The following is a 21,435-nucleotide window of genomic DNA, read 5'->3' on the forward strand; positions in this document are numbered from 1 at the left end:
GGAATCTCAGTCTCACTCCCAGATGTTTCTATCAACAGTGCCAATGAGAGAAATGTTACTGGGACCACAGTCTTCCTGATTTAGATGGGCAAGTCACATTTTCACAAACACGACATAGGGACATAGAGGTTTAAGTAGCATTTACTTTTTATGTGGGTTATGTCCCTGGGTGCCTAAAGACTAGTATTTATTGCATCGGAAGATGTGGACAGGACATATTGGAATTCTTGAAAGCACCCAAGTTGCTAAACACCTATTCAAAGCAATTGGCTTAAGTACCCAGAAAATTTTTAAAAGTCAAATTGGGCATTAAGCACCTGGAAATCTATCCCTACAATATTTTTGAAATAGAAGTTAAGAAGCAATGAAAATGGAACACAAACCCATGGGTGCTCTTGAAAACACTTATGTAGTTTTGAGTTTGTATTTTAGCTTAAGCAACATGAATTCTAAAACACTAATGAAAAGCATGGTATACATAACCGGTTAATTAAAGTAATTTCATTAATGAGTGTTTAGTGTTGTATCTTCTACACTAATTTTATCTCAAATGCTTGTAAATACCTTGTTTGCAGTTTCTTTGAACATGGAGGGTGATACGTGTCTTAAATATAAAATTGTTCAGAGCATGAACATCATACATAGCACCAAGGCTTTTTGCATATTCTGTAGGAATATGTGGGCTTTTTACTTCTTACTGGCAAATTTAGCAGGCTTACTGAGTGATGGAAATGCATATACTTCTTTTTAATTATTATTATTTTTATTTGTAGAGTCTGTGAGCACTGAAAACTACGAGAAGAGACTCCATCACTGTGGAGTCTTGGAGCTGTGTTCTTGGAGCTGGCATGAAGCTGCCAGACTAACATAGAGCCTGACTAAGGGTATTTCTAGATGTCAAAAGCAAGACTTTATTTAAGCAAAGAAAGGATCATAGAATCATAGACTATCTCAAGTTGGAAGGGACTCATAAGATAGTTTTGCAGAAGAAAACATTCTTCTTTGCTGTTATAAATCCAGAAGTCTGAGGCTGAGGCTTACTTGCTTTTTATCATACAGCAGTGGTCATCTTGCGATAAGCAAATGGAATGGATTCAGCCATTCAAACTCTCAGTGTCTCACTGTTTTAGAATTAGATGCTACTTCTATTGTATTTGATTTTTTTTCCTTCAGTAAAACTTACTTTCATCTCCAGTTTCAAATTCAAACTTCTGGCTATAGCCGCTGTATCCTGCTGCCGTCCTGACTCTGATATGAAATATATACTTGGTGGCTGGCTTGAGACCTGTGACGATAACACTTGGAGCCTTGGACCTTGTGGAGGAATAGCTGAGCTGCTCATGCTCCTGAGGGACAAAAGAGGGGAGAAATGATATCAAGTTGAGTGGTACAAACTTTGCAAAAATGATATAGCAGAACTGAAGCTCCACTCTCTTCTCATGAATGTAAAACGTGTTTATAAAAGGAGGTGCAGGTATGGATTTCCATACTTCAATTTTGTGCTGTAGTCATAATGTACAATACGGCCTTGACTTAGATTTCAATTTTTTGTCTTAAATCTTGCTTATAAACATATCACATCTTTGTGTCTTGGGTTAGTAATTATGCTGTAGTCTAACCAATATGGAATTAGTACAAGACTACATCCACAGAAAATGACAGCTGAATGGTAGCTTATTATTTTTGGGCACAATGGACAAACTAGGAGGTCATTAAATACTAGTAAGCCATGAAGTAAAGATGTGGGAGTATTCAAATACCCGCTACTCACTTCTACCCGCAGGTAGTGCCAAAATGCCGGCGCTATCCGTGGGTAGACCTGTGGGTAAAAGAAAATAAAAATTAACTTTTTCTTTAAAGTCTGTATGTTCAACTGCTTCAGTGCTGTTGAACTTAATTTGTCTTTCCAGGTAGCTTGAATGCAGTTGCATGTGAAATTCCCTTTCACACTCTATAAGGAGAAACACTCTCTACAAAATTCCCCTGCTTATCTCCTAGCAGCTGATCCTGGGCATTTGCTGAGAATTCCTGACTCTTGCAGAGATTGCTGAAAATTATGGTGTGCAGAGATTACCAGCAATTACCACTGCAGACCAGCTGATGTGGTACGGTGACCAGACACATTGATTGTTTGCAAAAACTAAGTGCTGCTTTGCTAGAGAGGTCATTGACAATATCTTTACATGAGAGGATGACTTAAAAGAAGAGAGAGGTTATTCCCTGTCATTAGCTACTGTCACTTGATAAATCAGTAATCTGTAACACTTTATATGGTGCCTTAAGGTTAGCTTTATTTCATTGCAGCAAGATTTGTTGCCAAACTGACATATAAGCAGAAATGTCCTTGGCATATGCTTAACAATCCAACTGTGATGCCGATAAAGCACCATATACATTTATGATATCATGCAGTAATATTAGAGTATATGTAAGTTATTCAAAGGGTGCTTCCAGCCTGTTAAGAAGGACACAATCTGGTTGACAAAAGAGATATAACCAGGAGAAGAATAGTTTTCAGTTAGATTCTGTTGGACTTTTAACGTCTTCTGAGGAACATACATATATTTTTATATAGAACAAATAGATTTATATGAAACATGATGAATCAACTTAAGTCATGATGTAACAAAGTCCTATTAGCATAGAGCAGCAAGTATTTCGGTATTCCCCCAGTAGGCCTAGAAGGAGACAGCTAAGAAAAGCAAACTAAAAAATGAAGACATTAAAATAATGTAATGACTTTGTTAAGTGAAGAAGGAAGGCAACAATGACCAGCATCTAAGATAATTTCATTTAAACTTCAAACAGTGGAAATACTTTGAGAAACTATAGTAAGAGGAAGTGTTGATTTATTTTTGCAAATTCCAAAACAGCAAGAAGTGTATATTTAAATTGAAATAGTAAGACACAGTGTACATTTAATCTTATGGACGGACACCACAATTAATATGCCACCTAATGACTTCTATAACTATCAGAAGATTTCTTCCAGTTACTTGAAATGTTATAACTTCACATTGAACAGGTTAGCGGATTTTAGACATACTTTATTAGAAATGACAGAAAATACCTATTTTCCTTTGAAAGAAGGCCAACCTGTTAAAGTGATGGATATTTTTTTTTGCGATTAAGCCTGTGTCAACTTGAAAAATAGCATATATGTGACAAAAAAAGGTATAATAAGTTAATACTCAGATTTGTAAGGAAATAGAGAACTCCTACACATACAGAGGAGTTTTCATACTACTTTACTGATATTTCAATAACAGTGTGTCATAATTAGCTAATTTTTATTCTATAGTGTTGGTATATGTGCAACTTCCAGGCACTTCCATGTGTAGAGGTGTCATATAACTTAACATGTAACTTGGCCAGGGTACGAAAACTTGGAGAACAAAAGACCTGAATTTATTTAGGAATGAAGCTACTGAGTAGAAGTGTGTACATTTCCATCTCAAGAGACCAAGTCTTGCAGCATAAGCTAGCAACCAGCTCAAAATCAATCAAAGAATTAGGAAAACAAACCAAACAAACAAACAAAAGAAACCACCTGATTTTGCACTATCCTAAGACCACACTGAATCATAATTATGGCCTGGCATTTGTGATCTTGTTTGTTAAATACAATATCAGCATAAGACTCACTTCAGTCCAGGTGAAGACATGACATCCAGTGAAGGAAACATTCTGGATATGTTCATTAAGGGTTATGTGAAGAGCAAATGCTTGTTTTGTACAGGGATTAGTATGCTTCAGTTCAAAGTTTTAGTGACTACTACGTGCTACATCTGTCATGGTCCAGATCACAGGTGGGCAGAGAGCTTGTGCTCTGGAATGCTCTGGAAATTTTCATTTAGGCTCGCAACCGGTAAGATAAGGCAAAGACTAGCACCTAGAGCAGGGGTGTCAAACAGCTACATGTATACAGTCCTAAAATTACATTTGGCCCTTTGAAGGCAACCGCGAGGCTGATGTGGACCCCGCTGAAAATGAGTTTCACACTCTGACCTAAGGGATTTCACTGAATGATGTAATAGTTGCAAACCATTTCCCTTCTCCAGACAACCCTACTGCTTGAAAACAAGTTTTAAGCATTTAACAATTTACTGCTTTTTCTGACCTCCTGCAGAGACTGCAGAAATAAAGTTTCAAAATAACTTGAAGGAACTGTAAAAAGAAGTCATTTCCTTCAGAGGGGGATGCAAATGGAAATTTTGTCAAGAACTGGTGGAGACTCTCCAAGATTCAATGGTAAGATTTACTCCCTGAAGCCTGCAGCATAAGGCTAGTGGCAGCAAAGAACTGGGAATAACCTCTGAAAAAAAGCAATCTGAGCTCTATCTGTTATGTTTTATCTGTTATTACAAACTAACTACTGCCGTGTAAAACACAGCATTTAGGACACATTGGCTCCCTAGCCAGGGATACGGACAGACAGTTATCAAGTATAATTTGTTTTATTTTTAGTTGGTCAAAGATAATGAGTGTGACAAGGACTGTGGTGGAAACATTTAATCAACAAAATGGGTCCACCTGCCTGTGTGGGCAGGCTGGGGCTAACAGCAGCTTCCTGAGACTCAGGCATCCCTGCCTGTCCCTTCTGGGTGGTGGAAGGTATTCTGGTCACCTCCAAGGGTTGTCTGGCTTGCTGCCCACTCACCACCTGCCTGGGGCCATCTGTGAGAGGCCCTGAGGTGTCCCATCTCCACACCCTCCCATCTCCTTGCTTCTTTCTTATCTGCAGCCTCTTATGCCACCCATCACAGTCGGAAAAAAAATGTTTAGGAGCACACAATCATAAAAGTGCTACTGCTGTCATATGGGAAAGGGGGTAGGATTTGTTATTACAAGTGAAAGAGGGGAAATGGAACCTATCGTCTTGGTGTGTTTGCAAAAAACACACCTGAAGTTGTACCTGAGCAGACAATTGCTCAAACTCAAGACAAAATGATTAATAGCTATAAACTCCACCCTGTTTTATGTGAATGCTTCATATAAAGAAATCAGCCTTTTTGGACTGGATTCATATATAAGACAATTCTTCAGACAGTGGATGTTTTGCCATTACTGCCTTCTTATGACAACAAAGTCTACCTGGAAAGCCAGAGCTTTCCACAGAGACACAATTTGAGGTTGATGGGGTGGCTTTCAAGGTTGGTCAGTCCTTCTGCCATGATCTTTCCCAGGGAGGCTAAAGACGGTCTCAGAATAAAACAATACAATTCTAGTCTGCAGAGAAGTATGAGATACTTTGTTATATTCTTGCCACAGACAATATGCACTTACTTTTGAATGGATTCTAGCTTCAAAAAGTGAAGTTTAAACTGCAAGAATTCAATGTACTTCCTGGATGTTAGTGCATGCTTTTACCAGATTCTGATTTTATGTTTTGGGAAAATTTAGACATCTATTTGCCCTTCTGCCATGCACCCTATTTCCCATCAAAATGAAGCATGGTTTTGTGGGCTAGAAGGAGCCACAGAGATCTGTGACAGATCTCTGACCTGGACAATGATGGGACGAGGATCAATGGGAAATATCAAAGACTACTCTGTTCTGTATTTCTTGATAACTGCAGAGGACTACCACAAAATCTGCCTACTGTAAATTTGTCTTGGTGAAAATCTGTAATGAAAACATAAATATAATACAAATGTCAAGTGATGCCCATGTTATTATACAGTATAATACAGAGCCTGTAACTAGCTATCAAAGTTAAACAGAATTATATTATGAATTTTGAAAATCTCTCTGGCTAAAGAAAATGTATTTTTCTTTTGTGTGATTCTTATCAGTGGATTCAGTTCTGACTATGACAATGTTCACAAATCCTTAACAGTTCAGTCTGTGCCTGAACATGAGCACTTTTTCTGCACTTTTCAGAAACTCTGCATGAGTTTCTGAATCTGTATCTATCCTAATTTTATATTGGGCTTTATAGTCAAGATATTTTTTTAATATCTAAGGAAACAGACCAACTGAATGGAAGTTACAATGGAGCTAATGGTCTAATTGATTTAATGGAGTAGCAGGATCAGAATATAAAAAAATAATGAAAAGCTTTCCACCTTTGAAATGCAACAGAATAGCTGGATCCATCCCATGAACATATGCTATAATGAAATATTTCCACTGTGTGATATCACAAGATTAAATGACAGTTCCTTATTATGCTTCACTGAAAGTAGTGTTAGGTTAACAGTCGTACTTGATGATCGTAAAGGTCTTTTTTAACCAAAATGATTCTATTATTCAATGAGTCTATTCATGAATGTCATATCCAATATCCAGATGTTACATTATCATAATGAGTATTAGCATTTTTCTCATATGCTCAAGAGAAAGGAGATTCCCTCTGATGAAATGAATACTTGTAAACAAACAGATATACCTCCATATGCCACACCTATGTGAACATGCTGCTCTCCAATTTTATCCTCATCTTAATTCAGAGGAAAACAGCACAAAAATGAAGACCTTGTACACATATATGAAATAAAATATTGATAAAGAAAATGTGATGACCTTTTATCACTTTAGACTCATACTGCATTTCAAGAGTTTACATTCTGATGCTATGGGTGAGAAAAAGTATATAAAGTTTAAAATGTTTAATGCAAAAAAAGATTAATGGAAATAAAAGCCGAAATACAGAATTTTGCTTATAGTGCCCAAATAATCTTTAAAAGGTTAACTTTTCCAGTAAAGCACTGATAAAAATCAAAGCACGTTCAGGCAGTCAAGATTTGTCACCGTTAATATTTGAGTGGGAAAGAGAACAATGGCTCTAACCAAAATAATACCAGTTCTTATTTTAGCAACTGCAAAAGTTAACCAAATATCATTTTCTACAATTTAGAACATACAATGGGAGCTCCAGGAGTTAACGCTCTCTTGCAGTTCACTTTAACTTATTTTATGAACGACAATCGAGGTATTGAGTTCATTGAGTCCCATGAGTAACTGAAAAGGCTTCGTAAACTGACACTGGTGAAAGGGTTTTCAAAGGCTTTTGCCAGCTGAGAACATACTTATTGTGTACCTACAACTTCCAAATGTATGCGTGCAGAAAGAATCCAGGGAGATAGTAACTGAATTTACTATCAACTGCTTGCAAATACATTTTCTAGTTTATATCCATTGTCCTCCAACATGAAAATTCTGTACTTAAGCTGTATAATCCTGCTTAGCCTTTTTGGAATGCTATCACTTAGCAGAAAGAAATACTAATAGAGATTCAATCTCTACACCACAGAGACCAGGTCTTTCTCCTGTGCACTAAAGCACAATGTCAAAGCTGAATAAGTACCACATTAAAGAAGATTCAGAGTTCCATGGCTCAGATATTATCAACGTTTAAATAAAAGCACTGATAATAAAAAAGAATCTTTTTATGAGACCATTTGGTAACATTTTTCCTCTTTCCTAGATATATCAGTTTGAAGGATATGCCTACAGAGGAAGCATCATTATTTTAAAGGAATGGTCACAATTCTGGGAGATAGGCATTTTTATTAGTCATAGCTCTGGTCCATCATGAAATGAAATCTCCAACCCCTTCCTTACTTTTCTCATGGATTCAGCTATGATGGCAACTAATTGCCTCCAGGGTCAGCTGAACTTTAATGTTGCAATACACATTAGAATAAAACAGTAGGTAATTACTAGGTATAGCCAATATGTGATTAATCAGTTTAAAGATAAATAACAGCTAACTGTGGAGTTTGTACATACTGTCTGTGTTTTCCAATAAAAACATAGCTCCCATAGCTCTAGTTTAATGGAAATTGTCTTTGATTTATACTGTCTATATTCCTCTCATAACTAATTTGTCCCCAGTAAATGTCAAAAATTATTTTATTTCTTTGCAATAAAATATTTCCATAATATGATGGCTGAATGCCTATTGCCCCTAGTCATATATCTCTCTTCTCATCTTACATAGATTGTTGTAGATGAAGGGTAATTACACTGAAATCAGTAAAATTAACTAAACCTGGGAAACTCTGTCTTTGAAAGCTTCTTTATTTTTACTAATTTTGTGTACGATTTTCTTTTAGATTACTACTTTGACCTGTAGTATATCTATTAACATAAATTACATCAGTAATATTTGGAAGATATTAGAGAAAAGACTTACGGGGTCAAAAATGTGCTTCTAACATTAACTAATATCTTATTATGATCAGATCAACAGGATTAGGTAAATTCTCATTGCAATATAGAGTGATAAAAAAAATTACAAAAATAGAAATAATAGTCAAAGATAACATTAATATTCTTCAAAAATATTTCCTAAAAATCTTGTAACTTTTGTTTCCAGCTGACCAATGAACTCAATGTAAATTTAGAAAAGTAAGTACAAATATCTGAACAAAGATGAAAATTCTAACAGGAGAAAGTAGGGCCATAGAGAAAATTGCTTCAGAGAAGAAACCTGTAGCATTTTAAGGCATCGACCACTTCAGGGTGTAATCTTTTGCCTTCCCTTTTTGACCTCCCTTGTGATTAATCTAAAATGCTGAAAGTTTGGGGAGCTGAAATACTAGTGTGCTTTACCTGTCTGGCCTTTCAATATTTTATATTTTGATTGCCTGTCAGTCAACTCATCACTTTCTCCATACATAAAGTGAAGCTGTCAACAAGAAAAGGGAAAGAACAGATAACCAATCATAAAGAAAATACAGAAAGGTCAAAACCCAGCCAAACCTGATTTTAATTGGGTTATATAACTGGTAAGGCAGAAATGAGTTGATGCGAGGTGAACCATGAAAAAGAGAAAATTAAATGAGGAGAGATGAGGACAGCGTGACTCTAAACCAGTGTTAACTTTCTCGCCAGCCTAATGAGGGAAGAGGTGGGCTGAGCAAAAGCTGTGTGGTTGACATGGTGGGCCCAAGGGAACACCAAGTGGGGAGGCAGCACACAGGACACTGCTGGTCATACTGACAAGGAGATTAAATCGAAAGGAATAAAAACAGGTCCGTGCCTTAAGTTGGTGATGGAACAAGGTGCAATTCAGAATATAATAAAGGGAGCTGGGGAACATGACTTGAATTATCAGATAAGAGCAGATACTAAATTCCATCTTTATAGCAGTTAAGAGCTACTCTGATAACATTTGTTTTCTAATTAAAAATATTTACCAGTGAAAACCTCTGCACCAGTATCTCCAGGAGTCTTTCTAACTTCAGCATATAAAAATGTCAGCCTCTCCAGTTGTCCCTGAAGATTTTTCTTATTTTTTCACTCATTTTAATTTTATTTTCCTCTGCTCTGTCTTTTCCTGCTGGGAAGAAGCAATGAGCCACTGCAAGCATGAACTAGTTTCCTAATGTTAAAGATCAACTCAACTAGTATTTACAAGCATTGCTATCTTTGGACAGCAAAGCAGAGTTTCCTCTGAGATACCTAACACTAAGGTGTACTTCATAATGAGATAATAAACCCACTGACAAATACAGCTCTACAGGAAACAGACATAATCCTGCAAAATTTGAAGATTGGAAGCCTTCTGTGACTGTTGTGAAGCAAGCCCAGAGAACTCTGTACAGCCAGCCGGTGGGCTAATTCCCAAGTCATTCATTTGGTGTATAAGATTTATAGTTCAAATTTCTGAATCGAGTCCTATGTATGCCACTGCAGACTTGAGACTCCACATAAGCAATACAGGTTCTTTCTCCCCATGCTCACCTTTAACTCTCCCTCAGAGTCCAGCAATCTGCAGATTAGTGGGTTTCTGAATTAAATAAAATTGCTTCATTATGTCTTACAGCTCACGGACTTTTCTTCCACAAATTTACTTAATTATTTTTTTTAACCAATTTTGCTTAGGGCTTCCAAAACATTCTTAGGCAACAAGTTTAATTATAAACTCTTTTTTAGAAATACTATTTTATTATTTTGTTTCACATCTGGTTCCTGATTACTTTGTTGAATACACTTTAGTTCCTCATCTGTAAGAAATAGTGAATAATCATGAATATCGATGATTTGTACAGTCAAACTCAACATATGTCTGTGTATCACAGAACAGCACTTCTAGTTACAGATGGGAAGTAGGTCACTGGATAATGAAACTTTTAAAATGCAAGACCCTGGGGGAAAGATTACAAAAAGGGACAACTCATGATGTAAAAAAACCTGTAGCCACAATACCTGAAAGTCTCTAAGTAACAGGACACTGGGTAACAGAGCACTGGAACCGGCTGCCCAGGGAGGTTGTGGCATCTCCTTCTCTGGAGACATTCAAAACCTGCCTGGACACATTCCTGTGTAACCTCATCTAGGTGTTCCTGCTCCGGCAGGGGGATTGGACTGGATGATCTTTCAAAGTCCCTTCCAATTCCTAACATTCTGTGATTCTGTGAAGTTGCTGAGATATATGGCAGTCAATCTCACACCCAACATCATCAGCACTGGAAAAATCACAGAAATGCTGTACACACAAAACTGCTGCATTCCTTCATGGTAGAATCCAACATTGTGGTTCCCCTATTTCACGTTGAAGCCTGAAGATGTTTTTAGCATAAGGAAGCATCCTACAACTGAAGTGGAATTTCAATACAAGAGCAATGATCTGATTTTTCAGAAGACTTCTACAATGATGGTTACTTGATACAACACAATGTAGCCAATGCTCTATTTTGACAAATAAAAGCACAACATATTTTCAAAATTGAGAAATTTAAATGAGTCTACCAATCCTAAAAATGCAGTATAGCACCGGGTCAGCTACAAAAAATCTCAGCTGTAATGGTCCTGAGGACTAAACCTGCTTAATTTACCTAATTGCAGAACTCCTACAATATCCATAGGTAATGTAGGTCCAAGATTTTGCTTAGGGCTCCTGTTTTGTGCTGGATATACACAGACTGAAGCACATGAGGTTCCATCTGAATATGAGCAGAAACTTCTTTACAGTGAGGGTGATGGAGCACTGGAACAGGGTGCCCAGGGAGGCTGTGGAGTCTCCTTCTCTGGAGACATTCAAAACCCGCCTGGACACATTCCTGTGTGATCTGCTCTGGGTGAACCTGCTTTAGCAGGTGGGTTGGACTAGCTGATCTACAGAGATCCCTTCCAATCCCAACCATTCTGTGATTCTATGATATTTTATCATGTTTGTAACACCTTGCTGAAAAATTTTAAATGCTGTGTGTAATGTATGCATCTTTACAAACGCCCTTGCAAAAAACTACATACTGTATTAAATACCTCTTGAGGCAAAAAGCCTTTCCAATTTCTTTTAAAAATCTATTTCAGTCTTCCAGGGTGTTAGGACAGGTCGAGTAACTAGGCTGATTTTAAGACTAATTGGAGCCTAAGTCTGGGTTGAATCTTCTACATAAATATACTTTCTTCTTAGAAGAGCAGACTAATGTACACTTTTCTGTTTTCATTTGCTACAGAATATTTCCTACCTGGCAACCACAGAAAAGATCTTTACTGATATACACCAGCTCGGACACAAGCCATACTTAAAGTAAAACTATTCATAGTCGTTTACTTGGTTCACAGATACACATAAGAGAGCTGTTAATTGTGGTTCAGTGGTATTAATAAAGCTATCGCTTTTATTTAATTAAGCAAAATACCTATGTTTATAGATAGCATTGATTCAGGTCGTTATGGTGAACCTGGAGTAAATGACTAAAGTCATTAGGATTAATTTAAATCTCCATGAATGTTATATGATAATGAATCTTTCACATGCTGTGTATACAGTTTTTTGGGACAACTACTTTCCTTTTCAGAGAAAATCAGGACTTACTTATAAATACAGAATAAAGTTGACGATATTAATACAGATTTCAACAGCACACAATAAAAATCAATCTTAGAGGAAGAATTTTGGCTTTAAAATACAACCTCTGACACTAACTACAGTTTTACTTGTATCACTCCAATAAAAATAATAAATGAAAGGGAAGATGGAACTGTGGATCTATATACAGGGACAATCCTTTGAGATTGTGTAGCATTTTTCATGATGCAAACCTCTTCAGATATACGTATATCAATAGCTATTGAAAAGTCATTGAAATATCATGTTCTCTGTGTATTTGTGAACATGTATGTGCTTTTTTTGTGTCTCAGTGAAGGCAAACAGCAAACATCTATCTTATAATGTTAATTCAAAAGTTATGAATTAACCTCTAGTGGCATGACTGTATTGCAGATCCTGGCATTACATCACAAATAAATATAGCACGTTATTTAATTTTATGTTTTCTTCAAACACCTCAGTGAGTTAATAGAGGAGTATAAAGCAAAAATGGAAATACTTCTCCAATTGGTTTAACATGAATTTCAAAGGACAAAGTAAACAATCTAACAAGTAAACCACAATGCTGATTTTATACTTGCAAAACTGATGAAGCAATTATGGTTCCTGGTTTTGTATCAGGGAAGTGCCCATTTCTAATTTAACTGACTTCAGCAGAAATAATACTTTTGGTGTTGATAAAAACAGATTAAAAAAAAAAAAATTTACAGACAGTTGACAATACCTTTTTTAAAAAAAGGAAGAGCTGTCTCAATCGCTAAAGAATTGCCATTGTATTGATACAATATGTTAGTAATTCTGGCAGCATAAACAAGAAAAACAGACAGTTTGTGCAAGATCATTGCAAATACAATGTGCATCAACCTGGTCAAGTTCCTACAGCAACATAAATGTTTTTATGAGCAGCAGGTGAATTCCTGCAAAAGACTCTAAAGCTATTAACAGCTCAGTAAGGAGTGCATAATGATAGGCTGTTAACTCTGCTTCCCTGACAATGAAATGAAGAAAGGGTGCTTTGAAACTACTAATACTAATATATTAAAAAGAAAAAAAAAAAAGTAATTTTTACATTATGTTTCCTGAAATCAGCAAAATAAACATTAATGATTTTATTAGGGTACAAAACTAACAAAACTACATGAGAGTTTCTGAATAATTATTTCTATGAATTCAAGTTGGCTAATGAAATAATGCGTTTAAGTGAATAGCTCCTCTAATGTGCATTTTTCATTCCAGCAGCCACCCCTCACCACCACCAAACCCACATCTTTTATTTAATATAGGGTAAAATGCTTATACTAATATTAAACATGTAAATATTATGTTTTATGGCATGAAAATTGAATGGCTCTCCTTAAAAGAGCATCCTCTTTCCCTTTTGACTTTTCTCCCTTCTCCCAGAGTGAGTGCTTTGGGGACATCCCTACTGAACAAAGAAGAGGCTGCCTATATGATGCAATCAGTGACTTCGTCTCCATTTAAGTGTGAGAATAACATTCGAAGTGGAAAACTAATAACAATTGGTCCTTCTACGTGGTTAGTGTGCAGTTGGAATGCAGTCTCAGAAGAGGGAAAAAAAAGAACTTTCTCTTTTTTTTCCTCAAAAAAAGGAATGCATGTCTTTTTACCTGTATCTCCCCAAATATCTCCTGAATGCATCAAGGATTGCAGGAAAAAGCTGGAAGTGAAATGATGCTTCATGTTGGAACATTCCTTCATTTAGGCAAAGATATAACCTCACTTAATGTCTCAAAGCACATATATTCTTGATTTATTCTGTGAATCCAGCTTTATGGTTGTGAAAGAACAACTTATGAACAGTAAGGAGTTTGTGTATCATGAAACACTGTCCCAACTTCAGTTTTTAAAATAGTCTGGGCTCACAGATGAAGTCTTTTGGGAACTTTTAAGATAGTTCTTGTTTTAAGAAGGTCTAAACGAAACACTGACAGATTTTAGCGAAATGGAGACCTGGACATTGTATTTGACTCATAAATAAGTAAATTATTTTTGTTTCGATGGCCATGTTCTGGCAGCTACACTAGTTATATTTAGATCATTGCCCATGAAACTCACCACTCATGGGGTTTTTGTTTTGTTTTTTTTTGTTTGTTTGCTGGTGGTTGATAATATTGTTTGTTTTTTGCTTTTGTTTTTTAAATATGTCAAACTTTCAAATGCAAAGTCTGACTCTTGAATGTGTGTTAAGGTACCAGAGGGAACTACGACTCTTAACTTCAGATACTACTAAAACCTACTGCATCTAAACTCAAAGGTGAACTCTGAAACTAGTTAACAATAACAGCAATCACAGCAATAACAACAATAACAAAATAGTTTGAGAGTACATTCTCTACTTTTTAAATTCAGGATTAAACGTCAAACTTCTTACCACTTCCCTTTGTGCAATTGATATATTCTATCTGAAGAGAGAACATTTCTTTTTTACAATATGTTCATCAAAATTATCTGAAGTTTGTCCCCAGGAGTGAGCTGAAACTTACTGCATTATAAAATACCTGCATCTGATTTTTGACCTCACATGCTTAACAGCTAATTCCTGTGGTTAACATTATTATTCTTGCTGTGTCAGTAAACTATTTTTAAAACAACTTTTTTCTGAAGTTCAAATGCCAAATGGCTAGGAAAAATGTTGAATAATTCCTTTTATTAGCAACCAACCTCTGCTATCAGTGGATTCAGCTTTCTTAGCTTTTTCTGAGGTATGGAACAAGCTGCGTGGTGCTGTTTGTTGCCTTGTAATAGTTTGCATACCTCCATTGCCTCTGTCCTTGGAAGAGTTGGAAAACCATTTATTCCAAACCATTAATGCACTTTTACTACATTTGTGCAGCTCTTCTAGCTTACTGGAATAAGCATAGTACAAGTAATTTTCCTTGGGGAAAATGGTGTTTGCTACAGACAAGAACATAAGATCAGCAGAGACTGAACTATGTTGTTTTTTTAAATCAAATCCACCAGGCCTGCTTAAACAGCATGATATTTCTCATCGAGATTTTTTTGTTCAGCAGGAATGACAATAGTAATAGCTCTGTAGGCTACTTTATTATTAAACACAATGGTTTAGAAGCTATCTCTAAATAACTGACAACAACAATTAGGAGAACAGCCAAACCAGGCACCTAATGGAGAAGGCCTTGCTTAGAACTTCTTTGATAAACCCTCTGCTGCATGTAATTGATATTTAGAGGCCAGATTTCTTTCTCTCCTAATAGTAATTATATCAGTGTCATTAATAATGGCTGCTGCAAGGTCCTTAGGTTCTTTCCTGCAGGCAAAAATTAAATCTGGTCATAGAGCCTTCTAATTATTCAATGTGGTTTTCGAAAGTTCTGAGACCTATATTTTTCTCTTTTTTAGAATCTAAGGCTTTTACAGTTCTTCCCTTGGGAAACTGGGTTAATAACAGCAGATCAGGAAAACTGAGAAGCTTGTTTAACATCAGTTACTATGCTAAAATAAGCTAGGAGATTTCGTTTTAATGGTTATCTCCCAAAGCGCATCTGTAGCGATTATTTTTTAAAAGCATTCACCAGACATGGTTTGTTTCCCAGGAGTTCTGAATGGCCAAGAATGTCAGAGGTGCTCTTTGGAGCCCTGGCGCCTCACTGACACTTGCTGACCTGTTCCAGTAGCTATGGTCAAATCTGCTATCAGAGCATGATCAATATCTGCTTAATACTACTATCCAAAAGCTCTTATACATCCAAATTATTCAATGGTATTGTTTTAATGAGAACGTGCTGAAAATGTAATGAAAATGTATTATTGCATGAGCCCTGCATTTCCTGCTTTTAGTCACATCAGTAACATTTTACTTGTAGGCAGTAGTTTGCTACTTATGCCTCAGATAATTCTGATAATTGAAAAATATTACAGGACCGAAGTGTGCATTTTAAAAGAGAATTATTTCATGAGGCTAAAATATTGCTCAGCTGATTTTTCAACGCTAACAGCACAGTGCTTGCTATTTTATATTGAGTATACTCACTGACTGGCCAGGCTCCTGAAGTGCTCACATGCTCATCCCCACTGTCACAAGCCTTTTCCTCTTCCCCAACCTGTCAGTGATGCTGACTTAAAAATTAAGTCAGGAAGCTTGCAAGGATATCAAGTCTGCTACGGTAGGTATAGCAACAGTAACAGAAAATGCCTGGTGAATGAACCAGTACACGCTAACAATCCAGCCACAATGGTACCAAATGAACTACGCCTGCTCCTGTATAACGTGACACAGTCTGAAGGTTCCTTGCAGCCTCATGTGTATTGGAGCTGGTGCATGTATTATTCTTCAGGATTTAAAAACCTAACCTAAAAGCAAAATCTGAACCAAGAAAGTAATAGCTGGTATTTAAGGGAAATAAGGTAGTTGCAACATAGTTGTGTCTGAAAAACAGTGATCCTTCTAACTTAGTTAAACATTATGCAAAACTGTAATTCAAGAGGTGGAAAGTCTGCTTTAGCTATTTAAGTAGTAGGGAGGTTGAGTGTGAATGAACCTCATACATGCCATATAGACCACACAGAAAGGTATAGAGCTATAGGAGAGAAAAGACTAATTTTACTTCACCTTTCCAAACTGTCACCCAGAAATTTAGAGGATTGTCTGACCTATATGATGTGGCTTCTTTTAATAAATGTCTATATCTTGCCTAATGAGAATATGCATGAATCCTGTTCATTTAGGTTAGATTCCAGCTGATACTCAAGTAGGGCCTGGTTTTGCCTGAGCAGAACTGAATTAATCTGAGAAGGTCATGATGAAATATCTCCTTAGCTGGAGACAAACATCAGTTGTCCTAAATTGGGATGAATCACACACCTTACACTGGCAGTTCACATGAGAATAAAACCTGGAATGAAACAATTTGGGCACATGTGTGAAAGTGAGCTTGATGTTCCCTGGGCTCCCAGTCCTGTTACTGCTGTGCTAGTCTTCAGTGTGGCACTGAGCAAATCACAAGATTATCTGTTCCTCAAAAAGTGTTGCAAAAATGGCAAGGATATCAGTTAATACCTCTGTACACACACTACATCTTTTTGTCATCAAAGTGGAGAGTACATAATCTATTGCATTATATATATACACTTCTGTTGTTTTGAAATAATATGGTGCACATATTTCTAGACAGATAGATTTGCTTTAAATTAAAGAATACAATCATAGGCAAACAATTCTGAAAGACACAATTACTTTCTTTTTTATAATTTTCCATATTAGTTTTTGTAAAAATAAATCTGTCATTCAAAACATTATGCATTGATATTCTTAAATCTTCACATTATTCTTTTCAAGCCATTTACCTGAAAGTCTCTTATGTATTTTATTACTCAAATTCAGGATGGCTTATTTTAATTCATATTAATGAGTATTCAAAGAAATGGCAGTGTTTGTTTTAATATTAGATCTTAAGAAGGAACACCATTTCTCATATAACTGAATTCAGCTGTAGACTGATAGAAAAATTAACAAGGCCATACTGCTTGCTAATTCTTTAAATCTGGCACCTTCCTCTATCTCTCTGCTTCATCAGCTCCTCATCTCTTTTTAAAATCTCATTCGAAAACTAATTTCCCCCTTGCCTCTACTGCTTGGCTATTTTCTCTCTTTTATTTATTAATTCTACTCTAAATAATACTGGAATAGGGGAAAAGTCATATCTAATATTATATGTATCCTGTCCACTCACTGTCATACGGAGGAACATTAAAATTTTTATGTGAAAACTGCCTGTGAGTTGCAAATTGAGTCTGCCAACAAAATGAAGGATTTTGTTACAGAGATCTACTGTAAATTTCATCAAAAGACAAGCAAGCAAAGAAACATCAGCCAGTTCCTCCATCCTACATCTTGCTTCAAAAGATATTCTCTGTTTGGAGATGTCATTGCAATGCCTTGGGACATTGCTTGGGTACATCCCATTAAAATCTCTTCTTTATAGACAGGCTTCCTCAGCTAATTATATATTATCTTGTGTGCAACAGAAAATATAATCCAGCTGGTGTATCTGGGCCATATGGGAGAACTTAATAGTTGCTGATATGTATACAGCTTGGTATGCTTAACACAGCTCTCAGGAAGCATTAATTTTTTATGATTAACTTTAAGGGTTTGAGTGGAAAAGGGGAGGAATAAGCATTTTCCAGTTCAGCTGCACAACCTTAAGTGCAGCTGGTGTAGTTTATACCCACTGTGTACTGTGAGTACATCCTACAGAAGGATTCAGCTTCATTACACGGCTGTAACAAGGCCATATCTTATCCCACTCCTCCATTTGACTCGCATATGTGACCTTTTTGGTGAGAGTTAAATAGATTACAATACCCTGCAACCTTTCAAAAAGTAAAAGCTTTGGTCAGTGTCTGAGTATTACTTTTAAAGTATAAAAGCAAAGTTAACTACTGTTAGCAAAGAAAATGAGGTTATATTGATATCTGGAGTTTGATTTTTAAAGGGAAAGATAATACTGCCTATGACAGATATTTTTTTTTCTTTTAAAAATACTGGGCTGTTTGTGAAAGTTACTAAAGGATTATAAAATAGAATAGATAGATAACAGATTGCAGAATAGGGCAAACATCCTGTATCAACAGAGATAATTTGCAAGTGTGTATTCCAAATAAGGTCTATGAAGAAATGCTTTTCAGAGTGCACCTTAGACCTCTAAGGTCAAACATTTAAATAATTCTTTTTGTGTTGCTGTAAAGACACACTTATCATCTAAGGCAACAAATGTTCCCAACTGTTTAGTTTTCAGAATGATTCATAATCACCAGAAGCAAGATATTTCAACTACAAGGCCTCAACATACAGTATTATTTCACAATAATTATATTCTCTCCCTGGTTACATCATGGTTACATTCAAGCAATAGAAAACTCTTCCTCTTTACTGTGACAGAAACTCATAGCATCTTGGACTGAATGTCTAGGAATTTTTGTTCTCCTCACAGGCCAAGTCAGCTCTCTAATTATGTCCTAGGTCAGCTTATCTTCACTGCATTTTTGGCTGAATGCTGCAGAACAAAATGACCTCTTCTCAGCCAACCACATTAAAATGTACCAGTGTATTCCTAAATAAGAAACTAAAAATCTGTACAATCCATATAGAATGGGCTCACAATTAAGTTCTGCTATTTTCTCAAGATTTTAATTTTCAGAGACAGATAGAAATCCAAACAGTATTTTGTTAAGTTATGATTCTGAATATTTTGCAGCAATTCACTGAACAAATGAAGGTCATACAGAAGAAAATGCTTTAAAGTAGACAAACTACTGAGCTACTTTATTATATTTTTAAATTAATGTATGTGTTCCATAATTGTAGCTTATTGACAGCCTTGTATAACTTTCTTTCTCTGCTTTATTACTGTATTATTTGGTCTTTCATGTCTTTCCCAGAAGACATGAACATTTTTCACACAGACAGCTTGATCTTTTGATAGTTCTCTGTGTGCAATTTGTATTGCACAAGAGCGCAAATATAAGTTTCTTGCATATTTAGCACAGTCGAGCCTCCTTCCCTTGTTCTACTTGTTCTGGATGTATGGAAAGCTGCATCTCTGTGTTCTGGGTTTGCCGTCACTAATTCATCTTACTTATAAAATTGTTGGAAACTGCCCCATTATGTGGAGTGCTGACAGTAGTTTATTAGACAGCTACTTGATTTCCATAAGTTTACATATCTTTCCTAAAACCTTGGGAGCATGTGACAAGATATTACTTTCATTTATGAGCAGAATTCCTACTGGTTAGAATCAAAAGCAAGCATGCTCCCCTAAATGTGCTCCTCAATGTCACCTTGGCAACTTTGCAAATATCAACGAAGTATCTAATAAGAAACAGCACTTCATACTTGTAAAACTTTTGAATTCAGCAGAGTTCTTCAGAGTTTCACTAAGTTAAGAAATGGATACAATCAACTGAATTTGGGGGAACTGAGTGTATTTGGTGGAGACATTCAATTTCTTACATTGTATATCAGAACAAAACCTCTTTTCTTTTTAAAACACAGATGGCAGCTAAAAAGGGATAAAGACTGGAGTGTAAAAGCTGTTCCACTTTACTAATTAGGGTGTTTATTAGTACTTAAGACTACTGTTTTCTGCATTTTTCTTGACTGCTTAAGACAACAATAAAATTTCTGAGCTCTTGATACTCAACATGTTCTTGAACTTCAGCTGCATACTTTACTCTCCACTAGAGGGCTGTCTTCGTGGTAAACTAAATCCTGTGGACAATTATTTCATATTTCTCACATTTCATGTGGGTATGCAACACCATCCTAGTTGGTCACTGAGAACATGAATGCTGGTATTTCCCTCTTTGAGGACTACTGGGAAGCCTGAAAGATTACAGTTTTACTTGCTACATCTACCCCTAACATTACACAAACTATGCAATTTAATACACAGAGTTTCAAGGCGAAGAAGAATGAATTTAATTTAAACTGTTATTAATTGAATTATTTGTGTACATTAATATTTTCTGGCTTCGAGGTAGGAAACATGTCTCTTTCTTTTCAGTATACAAATCCCATTTCCATTTGGCCACTATACTTACCAGTGTTACAGTTATAACGTATGTTTCTTCAGCACTATTTAAATATAATTAAAGTAGTATAAAATCACATTTTCTATTTAATACTGCAAATCAGTGGACTGACTTGCAGTACTGGATTTTTCACCTCTCTGCTCTAGAATCTGGTCTCCAGGAGAGTTATTGAAAATCTGTCACATGCTTATTTCTCTGCTCAAACAAGTGATCTTCTTACTGCTATTGCTGGCTTATTTGTCTCCCATTCTGCCTATCACACAGCATTGCCAGAGAGCATGCCTGTTCTAACTTACTAACAGAAGGTGTATTCAAGAGCTACGCATTTAGTTTAGTTAGTGACTTAGGGAAGAAAATAACTGCTGTGCAACAGTACTGGAAGATGCCAGCAATGCGTTTATATTCCCACATCTAAGAAGGAAGAGAAGTTTACAGTTAGAAGATATTCCTTATACATTATAAAAAGTGAAAACAGGAAATGGTTCATTCTTGGTGGAAAAATGTAGGAGTGGTTTAAACTGTATATACCGAAGAGCCATGAAGCCTGTGTGTGTAGTCTTGCTGCACGATGGACAAGACTAAGTAATATGTAGACCTCCACAGAGAGCTATTTTCCATATCAACTCGGTATTGACAAATATTGGCAGATAATCTATTGATTAAGGACTTTCATAAATATAATCTTTATAATTATCTATATGAATGGTTTTGGATCTCTGAAATCCTTCCTATTCAGTTGAATAAAATTTCACTATTCTCTTGTTTAATTTACCTGGTTATTATTTTAATATCAACCAACAAAACTAGGGCAGTGCAAGTAATAATGTGGCTTACTACAGTAATAGATCAAAACCTGTAGGAATGCCATTAGTGCAGGAAAATAAGGTTTCCTTGCTTTGGCTACTAAATGTACTAAGCAATCTGTTTTCTCCCTCTAGCTGTGCTTCTAAAATTGTTTGGATTTTTTTCCCAGTTTACTCTTTTTTTTCTGCATCATTAAAGCTGCATAAACTCAATACAGAAGTTCAGCCAAGGAAGAAAATTCTCAGATATTTACAGAACCTATCATACCT

The 21,435-nt window shown here is 36.1% G+C and overlaps 1 protein-coding gene across 1 annotated transcript in view; it reads right to left on the reverse strand.

Moving 5' to 3' along the window:
• Positions 1-21,435, reverse strand: part of EPHA6 (EPH receptor A6) — a gene marked incomplete at both ends in the record, with an annotated part of 485,307 nt that overhangs the window by 132,749 nt on the left and 331,123 nt on the right. The window contains 2 exons of the mRNA XM_080364048.1: positions 1,184-1,346; positions 1,772-1,819. Of these exons, the coding sequence (XP_080220174.1) occupies positions 1,184-1,346; positions 1,772-1,819 (211 nt within the window). The remainder of the gene's footprint in view (positions 1-1,183; positions 1,347-1,771; positions 1,820-21,435) is intronic.

This window comes from Nesoenas mayeri (assembly GCF_963082525.1).
Source record: "Nesoenas mayeri genome assembly, chromosome: 1".
Taxonomy (NCBI): Eukaryota; Metazoa; Chordata; class Aves; order Columbiformes; family Columbidae; genus Nesoenas; species Nesoenas mayeri.